This window comes from Rhopalosiphum padi, chromosome 2 (genome assembly GCF_020882245.1).
Source record: "Rhopalosiphum padi isolate XX-2018 chromosome 2, ASM2088224v1, whole genome shotgun sequence".
NCBI lineage: Eukaryota > Metazoa > Arthropoda > Insecta > Hemiptera > Aphididae > Rhopalosiphum > Rhopalosiphum padi.
Window position 1 is genome coordinate 74,813,151 of NC_083598.1, and position 24,396 is coordinate 74,837,546.

At 31.2% G+C, this 24,396-nt stretch overlaps 1 protein-coding gene across 8 annotated transcripts in view; it reads left to right on the plus strand.

Moving 5' to 3' along the window:
- LOC132919374 (RNA-binding protein Musashi homolog Rbp6) overlaps nt 1-24,396 on the plus strand; it is a 376,780-nt gene that overhangs the window by 20,503 nt on the left and 331,881 nt on the right. For all 8 annotated transcript variants that reach the window (XM_060980942.1, XM_060980943.1, XM_060980946.1 and 5 more), the window contains exon 2: nt 9,857-9,897. In XM_060980942.1, coding sequence (XP_060836925.1) covers nt 9,857-9,897 — 41 coding nt within the window. The remainder of the gene's footprint in view (nt 1-9,856; nt 9,898-24,396) is intronic.

Genomic DNA, 24,396 nt, shown 5'->3' on the forward strand with positions numbered 1-24,396 from the left:
TTTTGAAACAATAACGCACCGCTTTTTGAAAAATAATGATTGTATACCCGTTAACTGTGTCGTCTCTGGCTTACAAACGTATACCGTGACCGTGGTAGGTTTGCGGTTTGCGTTCAGTGGAACCAACTTTGTGTTGTTACCTTTGATATTAGAGTGAATTGCCTTATTACAAAAATAAGAGCAACAACATTATCTGTGATCACTTTTTAGTTTTTAACGATATTTTAATTTTCAAACGGGTTATAAGAATTTTTGTATTTTAATATACACATACTCATAACTCGCTTGAAAATTAAAATATCGTAAAAATACAATAAATCAATAAACCCACAGAAAAGAAACCAAGTGGTAACGGTGCGCGCGGCGTCAGCGATTGCTCGACAGAGTAGCCAAAAAACTGGAAAACCCAAGAACAACGAGAGTTTAAAATTCGGATTATCGGGAACTTTGGAGAGATTTGATGTTTGTAGATTGCAGCGTGGATATGATATAGGCATACACCTACAACTATAGTCGTCTCCCTCGATTATTGCATATGTAATTTTACTCATCAAAATATTTGTAAGAACGAGTGTTTGTCACGTAAATACGTTGTTGTTTAGTTGTTTAGAAATTTACCCCTTTCTGATAGGCCGATTGAGGGGTTGGTAACATACCTATAAGGTAATCGGGAATGAACACTGTCTTGCGTCCGCGCACACAGATGAATCTGCAGCAGCTTCTCTTCCTGCATACCGTCGAGGTAGTTACGTCAGGTTCAGAGTTTTATTTGTAGATATGTTATATTCGTGCACACAAATAGGTGTGCTTACCGTACAGTATGTTACGCGCGAGAAATCGTTCGAATACCGGTCCGATTTCGTTGTACGATAATATACATTATACACGAATCGCTTTGGCATCCACTCTAGACGTACACATTTATGTAGCAGGTACGGACGGTTTAATGTTTGGGATTTCAAAAAAAAAAATGTCATTAAAATCAACCGCATTATCGAGTGGGTTGCCGTCGTTGAGCGATTTCTACAACGATAAACGATAATAAAATCGTTTGTTTACTATATATACACACTTACACTACATTATACAGTGAGTATTTCGGTCTGTCGTGTGTAATAGTATTATGTTATAACAACAATCACTGTGACCAAAACACGCGAAATCACAAACCATACCACGACGGCGAGACTATCGGAGTCGAGTATAAATTTTATATTTTTTTTATAGCAATTAGCTGGACGTATTCTATTTACTAGTAAATACTTATATTGTTATACTTTAGCTATATTATCCCACGACCCCGCGACCCGTATTAATAATACAAAATTAATATGTATTTTATGAATAATACAATAAAATATATTATATAGATACAATGAAAGTCCATTTGAACTTGGAGTTGTATATCAATATTATTAAAATAATTTGCATATTATAGTAACACTTTGCCTGGCTGGTCATTTATAAAGAGTCTTTTCTTTTAGATTATGTTGAAACTATTGTTTGGTTCTATAAAAACAATTATATAAAAAGGTTTTTGCTCTTACAGGGTTGTTTGTGATTTATGTTATTCAGTTGAATAAGAACAGTTTTTTTTGTAATTGTACAACTACGTAAGTAAAAGTGTTCTTGCTACATGCATATCAGTTGAAAAAAGGGAACCAGGATTAATACCAATATACCTAATAACAATATTCTCTGCCAAAAGATTTAATCTCCAATGGAATCGATTGATGTTATTTACTGGTGCTTTTTTTGGCCGAAAATCGTTCTATTATAACCCAGAGACATGCGCATTTTAATAACATATAATTTGCAATTACTGAATTTATATTAATTATTATTATGGTATCTCTCGTTTTCTAAATTAAATGAATGTTGGTTCCATCGCATTTATACATTATATTATTATTGAATTAATTATAATATCTATACGGTTAAATCTATGTATAAACCGCTTATAGTTATTATACTGTTTAAGTAATACAAATTATACCCATAGGCTATAGTAGTAAAATAATAATTTTATTAATTGGCATTAGGGATTAAATAGAACGTATACGGAACGGTATAGTATTATGCTGGGAATAAAAATATAATTTATACCGCGGTCAAGACTGCGTTATAACACCTGCACGTGATGTCTCCATTTTGCTAATACGTAACGTGTGAATTTAACATTCAGAATAATTCGTTTTACCATGTTATTTTTAATATTAAAATGAATTGACTAATTATCATATCTAAAAATAAGAATAATATTATCTAGGGAACCTCAAAAGGTGTTTTTGATATTTAAATTTTAAAGTTGGAAGCATTTTAAATTTTGTAAATTTCTAATATCTTCTTAAAAAAATAAATAATTTGTTTTAAATAACGACCATTACGAATATTATTATATAGTATATCAGCTACAGACATGCACGTGTACACGCAAGGACCACAATAATTATAAGTTACAACTCCTAAACACATCCATATAATAATAATAATATGTAGTTATTGTTCGACAAAAATCATTATTGTAGTGCCGTCGAAATCGTCGTTGTATTAATTAGTAATAAATAATAAGTAATAACAGCCTGTGTCGTTTGCAAAACACGACCAATTTTACAGTTGTATTATATTCGCTACTTTAAAATGTTTTCCAATTAACATTTCTTAGGAACCATATTATAATGTTATTATAACATAAAATATATCGTTGCAATTACTAACAATTTATATTATTGTTGTGATTCCTATAAGGATTCGTTGTATTGTTTTGTTATAACACATTATAATATATTGTTTTGCATCCACACTCCGCGCACACATTATGTAATAAATAATAATTGCTTTTTCACACAAAACATGTCTGACTAAATGCGCGTGGAACACCTAACTACGTATACTTAATAAAATATAAACGTTAATCGAAAAAAACGTGGTCTAATTTTTTTTTTTAAATCAGCTTATAACCTAATTCGAATTAGATAAATATGCACATTTTTTGGTAAAACATTCTTTCATATTACCCATTACACATTAGTAATTAATATAAGTAAAAATATTCGTGCCCGATAGTTACGGTTGATACAATTTAGTTGATTTTTAACAATTTGTGTTCATTTTGGATGAAATGACTGCGTATATGATTAAACTTAGTTTATTTTACTTTTGGAAATATATTGAAGCACAATCTACCATCGTACACATAATTCCACTATTTCACCGATATTATTATTACAATATTACATACGCAGAATCTTGGATGCGCCTTAAATGCGTATTGTAATCTGCAGGGAGATGGGTGATGTCCACGTTTCTATTTAGATTTTGTAATTTTTCTGTGTTGCGTTACAATGATACCTAGTGTATGATTCACTGTGGAAATTCCACAATCTATCAGTTGGCAGTTGATTGCGGGCAGGGGTGGTTCTGATCTGTAACAACTTTAAACAATAGAAAGTCTATATATCATATGTCGATATGGAAAGCGATAAATTCAATGATGAACAACGACGTTATAAATTTCGCAGAGAACGGGACGGTCGAAAACTACACTAGTACACTTAAATACCACATGGTACGTGCGTATAAATGTTGCCATTGGAATAAATCAGGTATAGATCGTTAAATTTAAATCGAATATGGAGATGACACAAGTGATGTGGGACAACTGCGACTGCTCGTATACCGACGTCCGGAGTACGGCTGGCACAAGTAAATTATATAATATAAAAACGATGTTGTTATTTTAAATAAAAATAATAAAACCTCGTTGGGGTCTGAAACCGCATTGAACAGCAGAGTTCACAATATTATTATGATGACATGAACTCGACTATCTGCCGTAAAAATAAGTTAACGTCTCGAAACTAATCGTACCGAGAGTGTTATGCACGTGCAGAGAGCGGAGGTACGATTATTTTGTGTTATTTACTAAACGCACGTATAAGTAGTACCTACTATATAATATAAATAATGATTTAAAAATATTAAATTTAAAGTAGAAATGAAAACACCTGTTGTTTTTCCCGTTAATTAAAAATATAATCGAACACATTTTTAATCATTATCTGACTGTATAATATTGTATAATACCAATAATATGCTGTAGACCAAAATAATAAATAAATAAATGAAATTTTTACTGCAGACCTATACAACGAATATAGTAGTCATTTACACCATTAATAACATGGTAATTAAAATATATAAAAAAATTGCTATCAACCTAATTTATCATTGAAAATCATAGAACTATTACGGTCATTAACAGTTTATTTTTCTCGGTAGCGTTTAATTAGACGATAAGCAAATATTTTATCGCAACAAAAAAAAAATAATAATAATAGTAATAATACAACCGCACTATAACTTTGGGGAACAAACAATAAAATATTTGTATAACGATTTCAAACAAAATAATAACATGATTTCCAAATAATTTTTCTAAAGTTTTATGAAACGTTACGTAATTATTCTAATTATTAAAAAATAACAATTAAAAAAAATTAATCAATACGGAATAGGACTATTTTTTCTATCGAAGGACAATATACTTAAAGGTAATACAAGTCATATAAATTAAACTTGTTTCATGTTGTAAAACTTTGGAATTATCGTTAACGTAAAAATATTTAATATATATAAAGAACTGCTGAATATCAATAACAACAACTTTTCAAAAAGTTACTAATGTTCTCGGAAATTTTATAGAAATAATAATTGTTATTGACATCAGATATAATAGTTATATTGTGTTGTATTACCTTATGATACCTACATAATAAACAATAATAATATTATGTTGGTAATAATATTACAATAGCTTTTTTTATAAAAAAAAAAATGGCTATTCTAGTCAATATTAATTTATTATGATCAATTATAAGAAAACGTTATATCTTTATATCATAATAAATCTGAATTTGCATAATACTGTTTACTTAGCCTAACTATTAATAGTGAATGAGATTTAATTTTCAAATGTTAAATGACTTAAGACAACGTTTTTGTGTTAACCGTTATGATATGATATAACAAAGATTTAAATTTATTTACGGTTTATTAATGAAAAATTATAAATTATGATTACTATTTATCTTATTAAATTTTTTATAATAATAATTTTTATGATCAACATTAAATTAAATAATCATCATACGTCTGTAATGCTTACAGTTGATATGGTTAATTTTTATGTACAATTAAACTTACTGGTTTATCGCATTATTTATTATAATATAATGTGTATACCTCTATATTATGCGTATGCCAATTTACCAACAACGATTTGTATTCAAAGGTATTTAATACAATATATAAAACTTAATTATACCACGATAATACAATGAAATTAATTGTATATTATATTAATATTACAGTCATTATGTGTACAATATGCACACACGTATAGTATTATTTTTATACCCTTATATTATCATAAATAATACGATTGATTAAATGTAAATAATATTATAAAAAACTACCTTGAATAAAACAAAGTGGTGTATAGATAATAATTGCGCATTCCGATTACCAACATTCGATAGCCGTCGATTTTGTTTTTTAAAAAATGTAGTGAAATTGTCCGTAACAGTGCAGTATTATAACATCAGAGGGTGCGTTCACAGGTATTTTTCGTGTGTAATGGCATTTAATTAGGTGTACTAATTTGCTGCAGAAGGTGATAAAACGAAAAATAAAAACTGTTCAAGCTCGAAATTTATTTCCTACAGTTATTGCGGTATTATGATATGTGTAAAATATTAAAAGCCTCGAGCGCAGGTTGCAGCGTTAATATTTTAAACCCGGTCTCAATGTTTGACAAGTCGGTTGAAAAATATTATATTCCATAAACAATAAGATAAGGAAATTCCATTCGGCACTCGCTTCCTCTTCCATCCACAACTCCATCCGAAACAATAATTTCATGCAAACCAAACAAGGTTTCTCAAAAAACTGTTTGTTCGTCTTATCGATTTTCTTATTATTACTATTATTATTATTTTTCGTGGTCTATATAGTTACTATAGCTTTTCGACAATATCATCGTTTGGTTATCTTTTCTTTCTTTTTCTTTTTCTTTTTTTTTTTTTTTTTTAAAGGAGAGAAAAGAAGCGGCGTGGGTTTGTGTCGAGGGTGGATCCGAGGGACTCGCGGGAATCAGTGCGTTACTCTGGAACGGGAGGGCGAGTGGGATTTAGATTGCCGACCGCGGAAAAGCTGCGGCTGTATACTTTAAAAACGGATCTCGGTCGAGAGAATCGCGGATTGTATGAGCCGCCGAAAACAAACTTTTGACAATACAATCAAATTGTTCATCATATTATATAATATATATACCAATATACACACACACGCACATATACATATATATATAATCATTATTACTATTATGCACTATATAATATAATAAATTATAATGTACGGCTGCCCGGTTCCACTCGCGTCCTCGGTTGTTTCCATTAATCCCGCTTATCGTCCTGCCGCCACGCCGCGAAACGGTAAAAGGTAAACTGTTTGCACGGGTCGATAACGTGAATAATCGCCATTTTCATATCGTAACACTATACATTATTATTGTTTTAAGCTCGCTTTTGTCGGACAGTCTCTGTCGTTCGCGTGATCGAAATCATTGTTTGCGCCACGCCGCAGCGATTAAACTGTTACACTATTGCTGTGCTGTCGACTGGCTGCGACATTATGAAATTTACCTTAAACCACTGGTGTATGTTAACACTACGGTCAGACAATAATAAATTATATATTGAAAAGTATTCACGACTAACAGTAGGGGGTATTTATAGGGTGGTAGTGGTGGAGGGGGAGGTAAAAACTGGGTTATAATTTTGAGTTAAAACTCGAATGACACATTTTTACATTAACACGCGTTGAAAGCCAAACTGCCTAAGTGTACCTCTATTATTACAAAGTGTTCATTTTTAAACAGTGTTTATGATTATTATATATATTTTGTTTTATTTTCTGCCCCCTCCCCCTTCCGGTTATTTGTTTCTAAATACGCCCCTTGATGACTTAATCATATACAAACCCAAAAAAAATATTTAAAATCGACTACACATTTAAGAATACTATATAAGCTGTAACAAGACTATTTAACAAACTTCCATTACAAATGTTACTATATTTATTTTGTTAAATAGTCCTGTTACATCCTGTATTATACGAGTAGTATATCATTCTAGTTGGTGTCAGGTAGATAAGTATAGATGCATAAATAACTTGAAGTTTTCCAACATTTCATAAAGTAATGTTATTTATTAATACATTAATATACACGGTTAATGAAACGTTGAAGCAGGTCATTGCACATTAAACCCAAAGTGATGATGGGTAGATCCCGTGTATGTTATTAAACTCGAAAAGTAGTCGGTAAGTCACATATTAAATATACTTGTAGCCGATGCCCCTCCCCCCCCCAATTTAATTGCTGACCTGCAACGTGGTATTCGAATATTACGTCATAATAATAACTATGCATCGTTATTCGTGACACGATAGCACTCATGATGTTCGTCGACCCCGCACAAATGTGGCGGCGTGAAAATCTCATCTCGTTGTGTTGCGGACTGGGCCACGATAGTATAATATTTATACGTTTCAACGTTGTTTTTTTTTTCGCTATATCTTTACTAAACAATAATATCAATAATAACAGTAGCTGCAGGAGGTATACACCCAAGCCCATTACTCTTACTGATAATTGTTGTCGTTCCGCGGAGAACAATCAATAATCTACAACCCACACTAGACATGACAATCATAATCACTTTAATCTCTCACTTTAGTAGTTTAGTCGCTCGATTCATATAACATATTAAAATGTTGTGTTCTCTACGGCCAATTAAGCGTTTCAGATTGTTTTCATATCATACATAAAACGTTATTAGATTGAATATGCGGCACTTCGCCTGTATAGTATATATAATATTGTACTTTATGAATAAATATAATATATTATAATAAAGCATAAACGATTGTTTAACGATCGAAATACCCAACTCGAAGCGTCGAGCATGTAAATATTTTTTAATCTCACACTCGTGACAGTTTTTGGTCATCTCACGTCTATTTTATTTTGCTTGGAATTGATTAAAATTAAATATTATTTTGTCGAGTACGGACGACAGCACGCGTTTCGATTGAACTAAATAATCGCAAGACAGTTAGTTGTTGAGTATTCGAAAATAATAATTACATTTGGTGATGCCATTCGACGAACTAACGTTGTTGGTTGAGTTGGCTCCCTTTACCGTTTCCTATAGCGTATTCCACGGTATCGTAAATAACGCACATACACACACCAAGTTTGTGTATAGTCTTTTAGCGGTACACTTAATAGTGCGCGCGCAGTTTCAACACTAATTGTTGGACGAAATCCAAAATATCAGAAGATGAAAATAGTTGACAAAACGTAGAAAAATGTTTTAGTTTACCTGCGGGCCACCAGTATAAATAATATTCTAATTTCTTTCATTCCTCTAACAAAACATTTTCACATATTTTCTCTCTAATCACTGATTATTTTGATGTGCGATTAAAAAAAATCTTATTTATTGGCACTTAAATACACGCACATAATAAACAATACGTATACAGCGCGGTTGGCGTTTTCCCAAATGCGCTAGAAAAAACACACACGTACACTACAAATGATTACTTTTGGAAAACTAATGAAGCCCGACACACAGACCGGCTATACAACGTGACTAATCCAATTGTCTAAAATTTCTGAAATAACTCAAAAATGTTCTTTAGAATACATCTGTGAAACAGTTAACGCTCTGGCGAGTAAATAGAAATATGTTTTTGAGTACAAAAAAAAAAAAAAATACAACGCATACTTAAATATTTTAATTATTTTGTGTCCAAATATATACCTACGTAATGTTTCCAGCCGTTTGTATTTAAAGAACGAGACACAAATACTAAATACTAAATCGCTAATATGAAACGGTCGGTGCAGACAGATCTAACGAGTAACGAGAGTATAATTTTATATTACCAGAATAAAATGATATGTTATTATTTAATAATACTCGTAATATTCTAAAATTACGTTAACGGTCGAGATTTAATTAAGATTTTCTTGGATAAAATGACGGGCTGTGCCTTTTTGGATTTACTAGGCCCAATACAAAAATAATTATTTTAAAGCCTAACATAGGTATATTTATATTTACAACTTGACGATTGTCTTTGAGGTGACTGCTTTTTTTTTTTTACCGTTAATATTAACTGATTTAAAACTTCAATTTCAACTTCAGAAAATGATGTAGGTATAGTCTTTGAAATCTGAACCACGATATTAATTTACTTATTTCTTTTATATCTACTTATTATACCTAAGTGTATCGTCTCCCTCTTTATTTTTAAGAAAAATATAATTATTTTGAATACTATAAATAATATAATTTTTAAAACATAATTACTTATTTTTTCTTTAAAATGCAAAGCCTCCAATCTATAAGTAAATAATGTGAAACACAGTCCTCCATCCGAAGGATGATCCTGCTGATGGGTACCAATAATTTCGTAGGCAGTCCGTGATCTGTTACTTTATTTCACTATAAGCCGAGTATAAAATATTATATTATTTTAACTCTGAGCGTTTGAAATGTGAGCACCATGCATGCAATATTTTTCAATACTTACTTAACGGTACCTGTCTATATACTTTTGTAACAATACAAACCGTTCGTTACGAATGTGCCCGTGATACTTAAAATAATTTACATTATTTTTTTTTTTTAAGCACGCATGCGCTGTTGTATGCATATGCATATAATATGGTTTTTGAAATGTCTTTCAAAATGTCTAATGATGATTTTTATTTTTGTTCCAGGAAAATGTTCATTGGCGGTCTTAGTTGGCAGACCAGTCCAGGTAATTTAAAATACAATATAATTATATTATAATATTATAGACAACGATCGTATACGTTTACGTGTTACATTACAATAGTAATAATTATTATCGTTAATGTAATAATGTTTATTATAATAGCCGAAACGAATACCATTGGCCGAATTGTATAATTTATTTTTAATTTTAAACAGAAGCACGTTCGTGCTTTACCTCTAATATCATGATACGTTATTATAGGCACACAATTTAATTACCAAACTAATAGTTAATGCACGTCCGTCACGAATCACGATTATTGTTTATTGTATAAGCCTTCGTTGTTTAGCCACCCGAGATCGAAATGTTTACATTTTACAAAATCGTTTGGGCCAATTCGATAAAAAAAAAATCTAGTAATTTGATAAAAAAAAAAATGTGAGTTGGATTTCGCGGTGTAAATACAGTGTTGATTAACTCAGATATTTAGTATGCGCTTAAAAATATAGCCAATGGTTTGCGTATAAAGTATTAAGTATCACAAGAGCGGAAAATGATGCTGAAAACAATCGAACGTTGTAATTTGTAGTTGTCGTTTTACTTTAATTAGGTAGGTATGCTTGATTGAAATTTTCTGCTTCTTCTTCTAATGAGTTTTAAACGATTTGATAAAGCTACACTACATAATATATTTTGAGCATTTAAAAAAAAAATGCTAAACAAAAACTAATAAGTAATACATTCAATTGGACTAGTACCTACATTCGGTTATAACGATGTTATGTATCAGCCGCGGATAAGTGTAAAAATGCTAACGAGGGATGACGTTCGAGTGGCAATCGTAAATTGGCCACCCAATTCAAACAGAAGGGTCGGAAACACAAAATCGGACCTTCAGATTTAAGAGACGGTAAAAAAAAAAGGCTATTCAGTATAACAATAAACTCGATACAGCACGTCATTGATAGTGTATATTCGCCGCAAAGCGATTTTTATGTCAAATAAACTGAGAATGCCTATAGGCTATACTCGAAAATGACCCGACGCGTCTTTAATTCAAGCACCACAAATTTCACAATAGTACTTCCATTATATCGTATGCCACATAACATTGTTCGTTATTTATTTAGGCATTTAGTTACATTTTTAAATATTTATAAAATATGTAATATAAATATATAATTCTGTATGGCATTATAAAAGTAAATCGATTATTTAAAAGTGTACGTTGAATATTTTGAAAAATAACTTACAACCTTTCAAAGAAAATGTGAATTACTGCACGGAAATTTATATTTTATAATATAACTTCAATTTTGTTGCTGCAGTCTTGTGATTATTTTGTTTATATACATTTTTCCACTACTTATATATTAAAATACTTTATAGTTAAAATAATATAATTAATGAAATATTATGGGTATATTTATTATATTCATCAATCGGACTATATAATATAACACTCTTGAAACGGTTTATATATAAAAATAAATTATTATAACTACACTAATCGCGACAAATGAGCCAATCTATAACGAATGTGTGTATTTTTCAATTTTTTTTTTTTATATATACTATATCCGATTTGTGAAACTGCTTCGGTCATACTTGGCTGGCGTTCAGGAAATTTTCATCAATACAACACTATATAATACGAAGGCGGCGGCGTATATGGCGATAGTGCGCACGCGTGTGTGTCCTGTTCCCGTTTTTTGTAAATTGTCTCTTTTGTGTCGTTTAAGAGAAAAATGGTAGAAAAAAAATAAGCATATACGTGCACAACCTAAAATAACAATATAAAATACAAGAGATCGAGGATGGGGAACAAATAACTCATTACAATCGTAAAGCGGCGGACGTGTTCGGAATAAAGCGCACCGTATTCATCGTCAACGGAGAGGGAAGACTATATGACAACATTATCCTACATGCTCCGTCTGACAAAATAATATATATATATATATTACACCGCGTATAGGTATAGGTAGAGTTTTACATAATGTTATACGTAATGACGATAATAATAATATCTATTATGAGAGAATATCGAAAATTTGTGTGTGTGCCAGTGTGCGCGCGCAGTCGTATAATATTATGTCATTTGGCCGAAAACGATCGGACTGAGTAGTATGCATATATTAGAAGAATATAATAGTATAACATTATTTTGCGTTACGCACGAATAGGATCGACCGTGACGTAGGGGAGGCGCACGCGCTCGCTGTCCGGCCGTCTGTATAGGCGGCGGGCTCATCGGAAAATTGGAATACCGCGGTTTGCCATAGTCGAAAGCCGCCGATATAATATTCATTTTGAGTATTACTAAAACTACGATAATATCACATACGCCTGATGCTGCGCCACCACGACAACTAAACGCACCCGGCGACGATTTATTTCGGTCGTTATTGCCATTTGCCGTCGCTAAAAATTGATAAATCACTATATTATTATAACGTTATAATCACCCGCCTACGCCTAGCCGCGGGGCTATCGCGAAGGTCTCCAATGTAATAACACCGTGTTGTGCGACTCTTTCGTGTCGACTTCTTTTACCGGACCCACGTTCACGCGATTACCTTTTGGACACATCGCGTACGCGTGTGTCGACTTCCGACGACAGGAAAACGAATGACGGTGATCGTGCTTGCGACCACGTGAAATATTTAGATTTACGATGCGTAAAATAGCGAGAATTGCGAAAATATATATATATATAATATGTAATTTTTGACTATAACGTTATTATACTGATTGCGGACTGTGTTGACAGTCAAACAAACATGATTTCATTGATTAACTTAATGATAATAATATTATACAGTCGGGATGCGTAATCGTATAAGGTACTTTATTTACTTTATTCTTTGTAAGTCGCTGTACAGAGAAAGATCACTCATCGATCGATAATACGACACTATATATCGCACCAGACCCGCATACGATATTATTATTCTAAGATAATATAGTTTCGATTGAACTACAATGTACCTTCTAATTGCCCAAGATACGCGTGTTTATGGTTTGTGTACACGTCGATCGACGACTGTAATGCCCTCAGAGCGAAATCACATAGTTAATATATTGTAATAATTAATGTTATCGATAAATTAATCGTTTACTTATCCCACATTCTGTCGCACAACAAATCAAGTCCGTGATGATAATAATATAGCAAAATAATCCGACGCATTAACATTGTTCAAATATTTAATTTGACAGACGAGACAAATTAAACACAAGAATTTGGTTAAAAAAAAAAATATGACAATGTAATATATATATATATATATCATACGAATCTCGTGTACGACTTATCGCCGTAAAAACGAGCGTGGGCTGACGCAATACGTCGGAAAACAAAATGTACGTTTAATTGTCGCAGTCGAGTATCGAGTGGGGGCGAAAAAAGTAAAACTCATATATATTATATAGGTATATACCTACGCCCGATATATATTTATCAATACGTATAATACTCGTGCGCGTCTAGTAATACGAAATGGCATTTAGTGTGGAAAATAATGGAACGGAGCAGTCATGTGACGATACAGACGAGTCAATATTCGTTCGAACAAATACAGTGCGAGCGCATTCCAAGCGTCTGTTCGGCGGGGAAGGTGTGGGCGGGCGGGCAAACGGTACCGAAGACGATATTTTTCATCTCAAATCCTATCACAATAGCACTTCTTTGGGTCTACACGTGCAACCGTTGAAAAAGTCGTGTTTCGTTTAATATCGTCGTCGTCGGCTGTGTAATATATTATACGCATCATATTATATTGTCACGTTAATAGATAACAAATTATTGTGATTAAATGCGTTATCGCGTCGTCACCACAAGCCGGTAGGTATCGTTTTCGACACGTTCCGCGTTGTACATTTCTGTGTACGTTGCCGAGCAACAATACAAAATATCATCGTCGTGGCGCGTTCTACTCGCGGGCCGTGTTCGCTATAAACGACGATGGTCTGTTGTAGATGTTGTAGATCAACACGCGGCGCTTGCGAATCGCGACGAAGGCGTGAACCGTGTACATGAATAATATCGAAGAAGCTCTCGTCCAAGTCTGAAATTTGAAGACTTAGAGACCGATTTCGAATAGACGGATCGACCGAAAAAACATAATATAAGAATGAACAATTAAGGGAAATTATAAACTCACATTATCCAACAAAGTTAAAACTTGGCGACACAATGCGAATGCTTAATGTCAAAACAATCATCCTGTATATCTACTCAACCACTATAGACTATCTCAATCGAAAGTATAAATCATTCGAGAGACAATAGTAGTATACATATATAATATCATAACCGTGTATGAAACACTGATACACGCGACGTCGCGACTTACGACTAACAAATAATAAGGAAACGATATTTTACTACTATTAAATATCATATTAAGTATGTGATTATAGACGTTACACAATATGTTGCACGAACATGCGTCTGATGCACAGTGTTTAATAGCGTAAAAAAAACGTATCTCAATATCGTACAGTATACATGTGTAGTACTATTATAGGCAAATGGCGAGAATTTATCAACGAATCGATTACATCAGAATACTATAAGTGAACGCGTGTATAAGCTCTCGAGAGAACTATAATTGAACGGACTTGCTTATAATTCCTAATTATTATTTATCCATAATTGGATAACGAGGCTATTGTTTGACACATAACGTATAATATACTTATTATGCTATTATATATATATATATATATATATACACACAAGAAATATTAATAATAATGGTAATTATTATTGTTATATTAAAATATATACATAACATATAATATTAATATCATCCACGTACCGCTATGTTTGCATTTATTTACGTACAACAAATTATAATATAACATAGTAGTATACAAAGTACATATTGTAACATACCTATATACGCGGCCGTGCAGTAACTCAATAACCTATACAAATAATGTTATATGTAATAAGTAGGTACATATTGTATTATGTGCGCAAGAGAGTAAAATAATAATAATAATAATTTCATTATAATAAGGCGGAACGCAATATGGAAAATGTATACATTATTATAATAATAATATCGTAGAAGTGTAGTATATATAGACAGTATGGTACCTATATTATAGTCCAGCGAATTGATAACGAATAATAATTATTTTACTACCGGAACTTCATCGTTTGAGTGCAAAAAGCTTTTCGTTCCCGACACGCATCGCCGGTATGCCACTATAAAGTGAGTGATCTGGAAAAAAATCGTTTTTTTTTTTTTGAGAAAGAGAGAGAGAGAAACATTATAGGTATGTATTTATAGTAAAAATAATATTAGTATTTTACGACTCCTCTCACCAACCCCATTACACCTATCTATGTATTGTACCATCGAATGTTCTGATTAAATACTATAAATACTAACAAAAAAGTATTTTACGGTGGTTTTATTGGTACACATGCACACATAATATTACATTTTATCGTTTTCTCTGGCCATTCCCGCCAGTTCGACTTTGTGGAAATGCAAATAATTCGAGTCTGTGAATTTTAAACCCCGTTTTTTTGTGTTGATTTGATTATTTTTTTTTCATTCTTAATTCCAATCTAATTTTATGTAGCGAATAATTTATTTAAATTATTTCCCTTCCGCCGAATTAGACCTAAACCAACGCTGAAACAATTCTTTTCTTTTTGTTTTTCTCTTTTTTTTCTCTCCTTATTCAGCAGAGAGATAAAACAAATCGAACATCTAGTCGAATATTGAAATTGACAATTGTATCGTTGAACAGAAACTGACACTGAAAAACCACAACATGACCGATACGGTTCTTAAAAAATCTATAGTCAGTCAATCACCACTCTGACATGTCGCGGAATCTCGTCTTTCCTAAAGCTCAATAATATCGAACGTAGAAAATATGCATATAAAATACATAATATATATACCTACTCTGTGCCACGCTATTTCTTTTTGCTGAATACATTATAATATATCTACTATAGAAAATATTTAGACAGTTTTTAGCTATTTTTATAAACGTTTTCATACATTATTATGTCGATTTTATATATAATATACTATAAATCATACATTTTATAACGTTTTTTTACAAGACTACATAATTAATACATTTAATTGATAATGTTTATTGAGAAGATTATCTTCTGCTGAATATGTCGACAAAATTCTGAAATTGTTGGTATTTAATTGAATTTATCGAGTAATGTCATATTATGTATATAATATATATTTAGTATTTTATATACATAGTAACATATTGAAAAAAAAATTTCAACTGCTATATAAATAAATATACGTGTGCTTTTTGTGAAGAGCTTAAAATTATTTTTTAACTTAGCAATGAAAAACACTCATATAATTCCGGTTTCTGCAGTTCTCAACTGAAAACTGAAAAATAAGGGTCTCTTTTCCGGTTCCGGTTACATTGTCTTGACTACTCTGCACGTTATCATATCTACACCCAAAATGATATACGCCATAGATCCCAACACGTGTTGCCAATAAGGTCCAAAGAACCAAAGTTTCTTAAGTTTTGAAAAAAAAAGATGGGCGAAAAACAATATGTTTTATTTGTACGAGAAAATATTTTAGAATTTTATTCCCAAATAAATCATCATAATACATCTTCTATCTTAAACAATTTTATAAACCTAAACGGAGATCTATTGTTTCATATACTCCATTTATGGTTGTTTCATTTATATTTTCTATTAAGTAATATGGACCAAACTACTATAATGGTTTATTATTTGTATAACTAGCTATTTAAATTATATTAATACCTCAACTCTCAAGTAATTGTTTTAATTTATTAAAAATAAATATATTAGCTACAAATAAATATAGAATTCAAATTCACAATGATAGATTTTTATTTATATTTAAGTATTTAAAAGATTATTTTTATAAACTATTATTTGTTAATAGAAAAATTAATGAAACATCAATAAAATCATAATATTACATTCGGAACTCACAGATTTTGAATCCAACGATAGAACTATTAAGTAATTACAAGCCTAGACGGTCATTAAGATTAGATCTTAGATGTGTGCAATACATTATTAATATACTTGTATCACACAGAATTATTTGTATTGCGTTATAATTGCACGGTTAATGCAATACTAATGAATATTGAATAGGTTTAATGATGTTATAGTATACATTTTCCGAATTATGCTTACATGTAAGCTAACACCAGTAAGCTGTTCCCACAAAACCTTATTTCCGCTCAACACCTTTTGACTGTAGAATAAAAGGCATAAACGAAATTATTATTGTAATACGAAAAAGTGAGTCATTTCGACGAAATGTATTGGAATTTGTGATAAAAAAAAAAAAATCATCAAGACAATCTGTTATCGCGTTTAATAAAAATAATGAAAACGATTTAAACGAAAACGAATGAGATTAAAATTATTGTAATGAATTTGTTCGTTAACCTAGAATGTAAATTAAACGTTACTTTTAATTAAAATTGAATCATAAAATCAATTTACTTTATAATTGGTTTGTGTAAATATATGCAATCGGGACTTTAAATGAAACAAAGTTATTGATCTCATTTCGTCTTATTTTTATTTTATTTTTTCATTGGATACATATAAATTATTTATCTTGAGAAACCGATTTATTTATAAACAGGCCGTGTGTGTGCATTTTGGAGTATTTTGGAGAATCGTCAAAATATTGTGATCCATGTGTACAAGGAACGGTGTGTATAATATTATAAAACGAACGATGGAATTTAATACCAATAATCAATTACATGTTGCGCAGCTATGGTGTATATTTATTTTATGTCCATTACGGCTCGAATGTGTGGACAATATTATATTATCATACCTAAATATTCTAGCTTTTATCCATTGTGTATATAAAATCATTATTACTAATAAAAATAACCACGACCGACCGTGATTTACACACTGTTGATTATCATTATTTTAACAATTTTTTTACAACCATAATCAACCAACAATGAATGCCGTTAAAACTACTCAACGGGTCACTAAATAGTATATACCATGTATTGTATAGGTTAAATTCATTTCAAATCCATGTACATAGAAATACGAATATATGTATAGTGTATAAATTATGATTATAATAAATACAATTGTTTTCATATAAATCGTATCATTACGGTATAAAGAGTTAAATAATAAGTGTACTCGCCTGTCGCCTTATCCGGAGCGGATTAACGTATAGGCAAAGAAGACACGTGACTAGGACTAGACAATTAGCGGACTATTTATTTAGTTTTATGTTTAGAGACGTTTTTTTTATAAAACTGCAGGCTATTTAAAAATATGTGCCTAGGGCTATGGCCAGTCCCTGGTCTTGCGGTGGCTTATATTGTTCTCCAACCGTGATCTATTTCGTTTCTGAAATTAACTTAAAAAATGATCTTATAACATCTCTGATGACGGGCAATTAACTACATAGTTGTCAAATCGCTGTTCAAAACTAATAACACGCGGTTATTACTATAGATAGGATACTACGCCCAGAACACTCTATAATTTTGTATACACACAAATCGTCAGATGTATATGACCTTAAATTATAAACAATGCACTTTTGTATGTGCGAATCGGTGAAAACGTGTAAAAATATGCGAAATACAAATGTGTCATCGTACGTCGTCGGTTTATCGTATAACAAATTTTAAACCCGTAGATGCATGTGAAACGAATCCACGAGACCGTATAATAAGTGCGCAAGTGAAACGTGCAAAAATATAATCCGTTCTGACCCTATATATGTATATGAAGCTACATCACTATTATAGGTGCAGACGACGAGAACCACGGTAATTAAATGCTATTAACAATGATTGTGTGCGATGCTGAGCGCTGCATAATAATATATTCCGTTGTTGCTGTTATCCGCGACCACTCCGACTGCGAGATCGTATAATAATATTATTTTGCGGGGAAAACGACGTCTGAGGTTTTTCTAAAAACTTGCGTCCCACGTCCGTGTGACACGTTTGATATTATTGAAATCAATATGGTCACATTATAAAATATAATATACAATTTTTAAAAACGTCTCATCGCATTATTTTACTGTGTATGTAAAAAAAAAAAAATACCAAAAATCAAAACGTAACAATATACGAAAACAATACGTATAATATTATCTCGGAGACGAGTTTTCGTCGTTTAACGTCCGGAAAAAAAATGATGGAAAAAAGTTAAGAACGATATCCGACCACCGATGTGCGACACAATAGACGGTGTTTATTCAAAGAATGAAAAAAAAAAAGTTTGCTCGTACATATTATAATATTGTCATAGAGAGACGGACGAAAAAAAAAAAAGAGTAAAAGAGTAAAAGTGAAAAAAAGATAGAAATAATAAAAAAACAGTAATAAAATATTATTGAAATAAAAACCGTGTAGCAAGTAAAATTGTAATTTATGCTTGGCTATTATTTTTGTTTAATAACAATTAATTGAGCCTTCCGTTTGGGAACAAAAAACTATACGTCACAATATAACGTTAATGCTCCATCATCGGAATGCGTCTGTACAACATATATATTGTATTATATGCGCGCATGGGAACGAATGCAAAAATATATGACGGCAAAAATGCAATTACTGGTTTCCTTTCGGCATTCGCATATTTCGTGGTTACGTAGTATACGTACAACTGTACAGTTTTCGCGTTTGTGTGTCCGTGTGTTTTCTTTTTCCGTCCACCGCCCGCGCTTTGGTAACAAATGTCGTGCGACGGTCCAAACGGTAGAAGCCGTGACGCGCTGCAGCGCAAACTATATACGCATCACGCGGTAGTAAATTTTACCGAAATGTGCTCGTAATGAGATTTTTTTTCCCCGCTCATTAATGCCGGACGATTAATGTCAACTATATGTACACATCGAACGCCGAATCGCAGTCGAACGAATTCAAGTGAACGACGTCGCCATTAACTCGAAATGGTGTTGCATTTTTTACGCATTTCGTGACCTACATATAATATAATATACAGGATGATTCACTAATCATGGTCATCTCTTCCCATTTTTTCATTTAATAATGATTTAGTTCAATTTCAGAAATTCCTATTTAAATATACTTCAAAACCATAGAGAGTGCCCTGCGGCAATAAAAACTTCTGTTTTTCAAACGATGAGCACCTTATCCGTCTCTCTTTATACTGTAAACTATTTTGCGGATGATGTTTTTCAGTATTTAAAAAATATAAAATATATATAATATTTGAACTACCTAGAATTTGTTATACTTGGGACATTTAAAAAAATTATTAATGTCGATACTTATACTCATCAATAATCATTACAATTTCTCACATGCCGTTAAAACCTATTATAATGATTATAATGATATATTATCCCTTGTGCACAAAGTTAAATAACTCAAAAAGTAGGTACCTGTTTAATATTATACAATTTTTATGTCAACATTTTCAGAAAATTACTCACTAAATAATTTCATTTAGAAAAAGAGGATTGACACAGAAGTTTGTAACTCCACGGGGCATATACCTATTCCAAATTTTACAAAAATTTGAAAATATGATATTTACAAATTCCAAAATTCAGATTTTTATTAACTGCATAATATAGAAGAAAAAATGGATGATCATATACATTTTTGGTTTTAAAGCCCATCACTCTATTTTCGGAACGATAATATAATTATTGTAAAACATATAATTACATTTACTTATTTACATAATTTATTACAAGTGCCTCTATAAGTGATATAAGCTCTGATAATAATATAATATACAACGGATTGACCTAAAATCCGCTGGTAGTTATAGATTGTAGGTACATATACTCGTATTTAAATAGTGCCGAGTTGAATATTCGTTTTATTGATTCCGATAATCATAAGTTTTGTATTTTTTTCGTGTCCGTTTAATGACTTGCGCCGAACTACAATCAGAAAAATTTAATACAAAAAAATGTATAACATATAACATATTTTATTAAAGCTCACTTGGCCACGTGTGTTTTGAGATTATATTATTATACTATGACACTATGTTGAACAACTATAATATAGTGTAACAAAACCATGAATGAGTGATAAATCGACCACAACTGTTACAGACTAACATATTATTATAATTTAATATAGGTAATATCAACGGTTATAAATTAATATTATCAATGGTAATTATTACGTATTACGATATTGTATAAGTTGCAAATGTGCGTAATAATATTATGTAACTATAGATCTAATACTATTTTTATCTTTTGAGCAATATACGTCTTTGTACACGGGTAAAAAATGTACTAGATTTTCTATAAAATATTTTTTGTTTTTTCAATTACAATGCACAATTTTGTTAGTACAATAGAGAAACGACGATAAATCTAACTAAACAAAAGACAAACTCGCAAATCGTCGTTCTCGCTTACTGCAATGCGTATGGTATACCTATATATACGCAAGCATCAACTTCACAAAAACGTTTTTAATTATTTTACTTAACAACTCGAAACAGGAAAAAACCTTTGAGATTTATAATTTACTTTTGTGCCTGCATCCCACTATAATAGTTTTTGAGCGTCGAGCGCATAAAATGAGAAATCGGACATTTATGACTGCCGCAGAATCAACTCATTAGAGAAAAAGAGACATTTTTTTTTCTTGAAAAATACCTTTATTTCACGCTTTTTTTTTTTGAAAATCACCGAGACGATTACTACAATAAGCCGATAATACTATAATGCGTTCACAACATTTTTATTTTTTTGTACTCAATCACGTAAACGACTTAATTCAAGACATTTTTTTTCGTCGTTCAAAATCGATAGCGAAATTACCGGAGGAATGGACTCTGATTTTCATTCACTACAACTATTGACCATTACAATCAAAGCAAATACAACGCACTTATGTGTGTGTGTGTTTGTGTGTGTATGTGTGTGGCATACTCCATTAGCGTATACAAGATGAACAATCAGCGCCGACGCTTATAATTAACAGACTGCGAACGCACTAAACACACCGACAACACAATTCCCGGTAACGACTGGTCGTTGTTAAAAGTGAGAAAAAATATATAAATAATAAAATATACAATGGTGCGTTACGTGGATATATTATATTTATATACATATATACAGAGTGATTCACCAATCATGCTTACCCCCTTTTTTCTTCAATAATGCAGTAATTCAAAATCTGATTTTTTGTATTTTTAAATATAATTAAAGACTAATTTTTCAAATTCTTAAGATGTTTTTGTACTACTTAAAGAATGTTCTGTGTATAATTATATATAAACTTCTATTTTTTAACATTCATTTTCTACTGTAAAATATTCGAAACATATATGTATATCGAAATTTTTAATTAGGTACCTACATCAAAAATTTATCTACAACATAATAATTTACAAAAAAAAAGGAGTTTGTATCATCACATGACACTCCTTAAGGACTAGAATAATCTCAAGAATTTTACAATATGATCTTCAAGTATATTAAAACAAAAAAACCCTAAACAATAATATGAAAAATTCATTATTTAAGAACCAATGGAGATGAACATGCTATATTATAAATGTATAATACTACGTATATAACCTTCTTAACCTATCCGTAGTGAAGTAGTGTGTTCTCCGTTGAATTTTTTGAATTCGAAATTAAATAACCAACGTAGTATATTATAATACACACAATATGCAAAAGGCGGCGTTTTTCGTCGAACAAATTATTGAAACACCATGGTTTTATACGTACGCGCTATAAACATATAATATAATATTAAACGACGTCGAGAAAAACGAAAAACGTACGTATAAATAATAGAATCGCTGTGAACATAAAAAAATAATAAATATACATACATTGAATGCGTTGTAGGTTAGTTCAGTGCACATAACGGAGCACTTGCATATTATAACGATCCTACTCAAACCGTATTCATGTTTATTGTACTAACACGATTTAAGTCGGAGCCCGTCGTTTGATCAATAATATACGAACTATTCAAGAATAAAATTTCTCGAAAACGGTTTTTTCTTTTATCTTTACATACATAATGCATTGGGGCTCTCATCAATGTACACGGAAACTGTCCGAGTAATAACAATCGAATTGTTACCATTTGAACACGTGTGTACTATTGTTATATCATTATATTATTATATAATATATCCAATACAGTTGTTTGAACGCAAACGAAAAAAAGGAATATAAATTACGATTTCTGGGGGTTTAATTTTCAAGGGACTTTTTTTTTTACTTCTTATTTTGACCATTTGACCCTGACATACACCACGTGTGTACAATTAGTATTGTGACGAAAATGGCACCTACTCTCTGGGTGGGTATATAGTATTTTAGACGCAAAACGAGAACTGAGAAGAAACAAGTTTTATACCACCACGCTCATGCCCATGCGTCACATATAAATGACTAAATAATGTTTATGTTCAAACACTATGTGTTATATAACAGTAAAAACTTCAACACTAAAATATAAGTACTAGAAAATATTCTAGAAAAATGTTTTTGAAATGTAAACGACGAAATAAAATGTATCAATAATACTCAAACTTTGGACGTGTAAGTAACAAGACACTAATAAAACGTATTTATTATTACGATATAATAATTTTTCAATAATTCACAATATTGTTTCGTTACATACGTGCGATTATAGACTTGTTAGTTGTTATAAAGTATGTGTCATCACTGTCATCTAAAATTATATTGCATGGTACGATTGATTGGAAATCGTGCCAACATTTTATTGTATAGCTAATCTAGCTAGTATAGGTTATAAAGGTCTGTTTTAAAACAATATTATAATAATATAATTATTATTATTTTTCGAGCATCAAATAAATATGGTAATTAACTAACATTAAATTATTTACGTTCGAGTAATCTATACTTTAAAACAAGCAATTCAATTATTTACATGTTTTGCAAAGGGTCCTATTGCTTCGTTATACAGACGTTCTGGTATAATATGCAATTGCTAGTCAATAATAACAATTATTATTAAATATAACAATTAATTCAATACAGTCGTGTATTAAGACGTAGGTACGCAGCGTTTTGTTTTAATTTCAATTGGAAAAAAATCTTGTCATATTGTCAGCGTACCAATAAATTGTAATATAATGTTTAAAAGTATATTTAACCACCTAAGCGCGGGCATTTTTAACTTTGTATTTTTAAACAAAAACTTTGGCGACAGGGACCGTTTCCGCGTCACACACGTCACACATACCTAGTTGCATGCAGCATGCACATAACATTATGCACGTGTGAACGAAATAATATAATATTTTATATAATGTCACGGATGTGCCGAGCGCAGAAACAACTACGAAAATCCACGAGCCACCGTCTCCCGGAAGACTCTAATAACGTTTAATAACGATTTCCACTGACAACACGCATATTATTATACATAAACATAATAATATAATCATTGTCGTTTGCGGAACTGCACGTTTTATTTTACACGATTCCACCATCTCCCCTTCGACATCACTGTAATACCTTTTTCCAATGTCACACG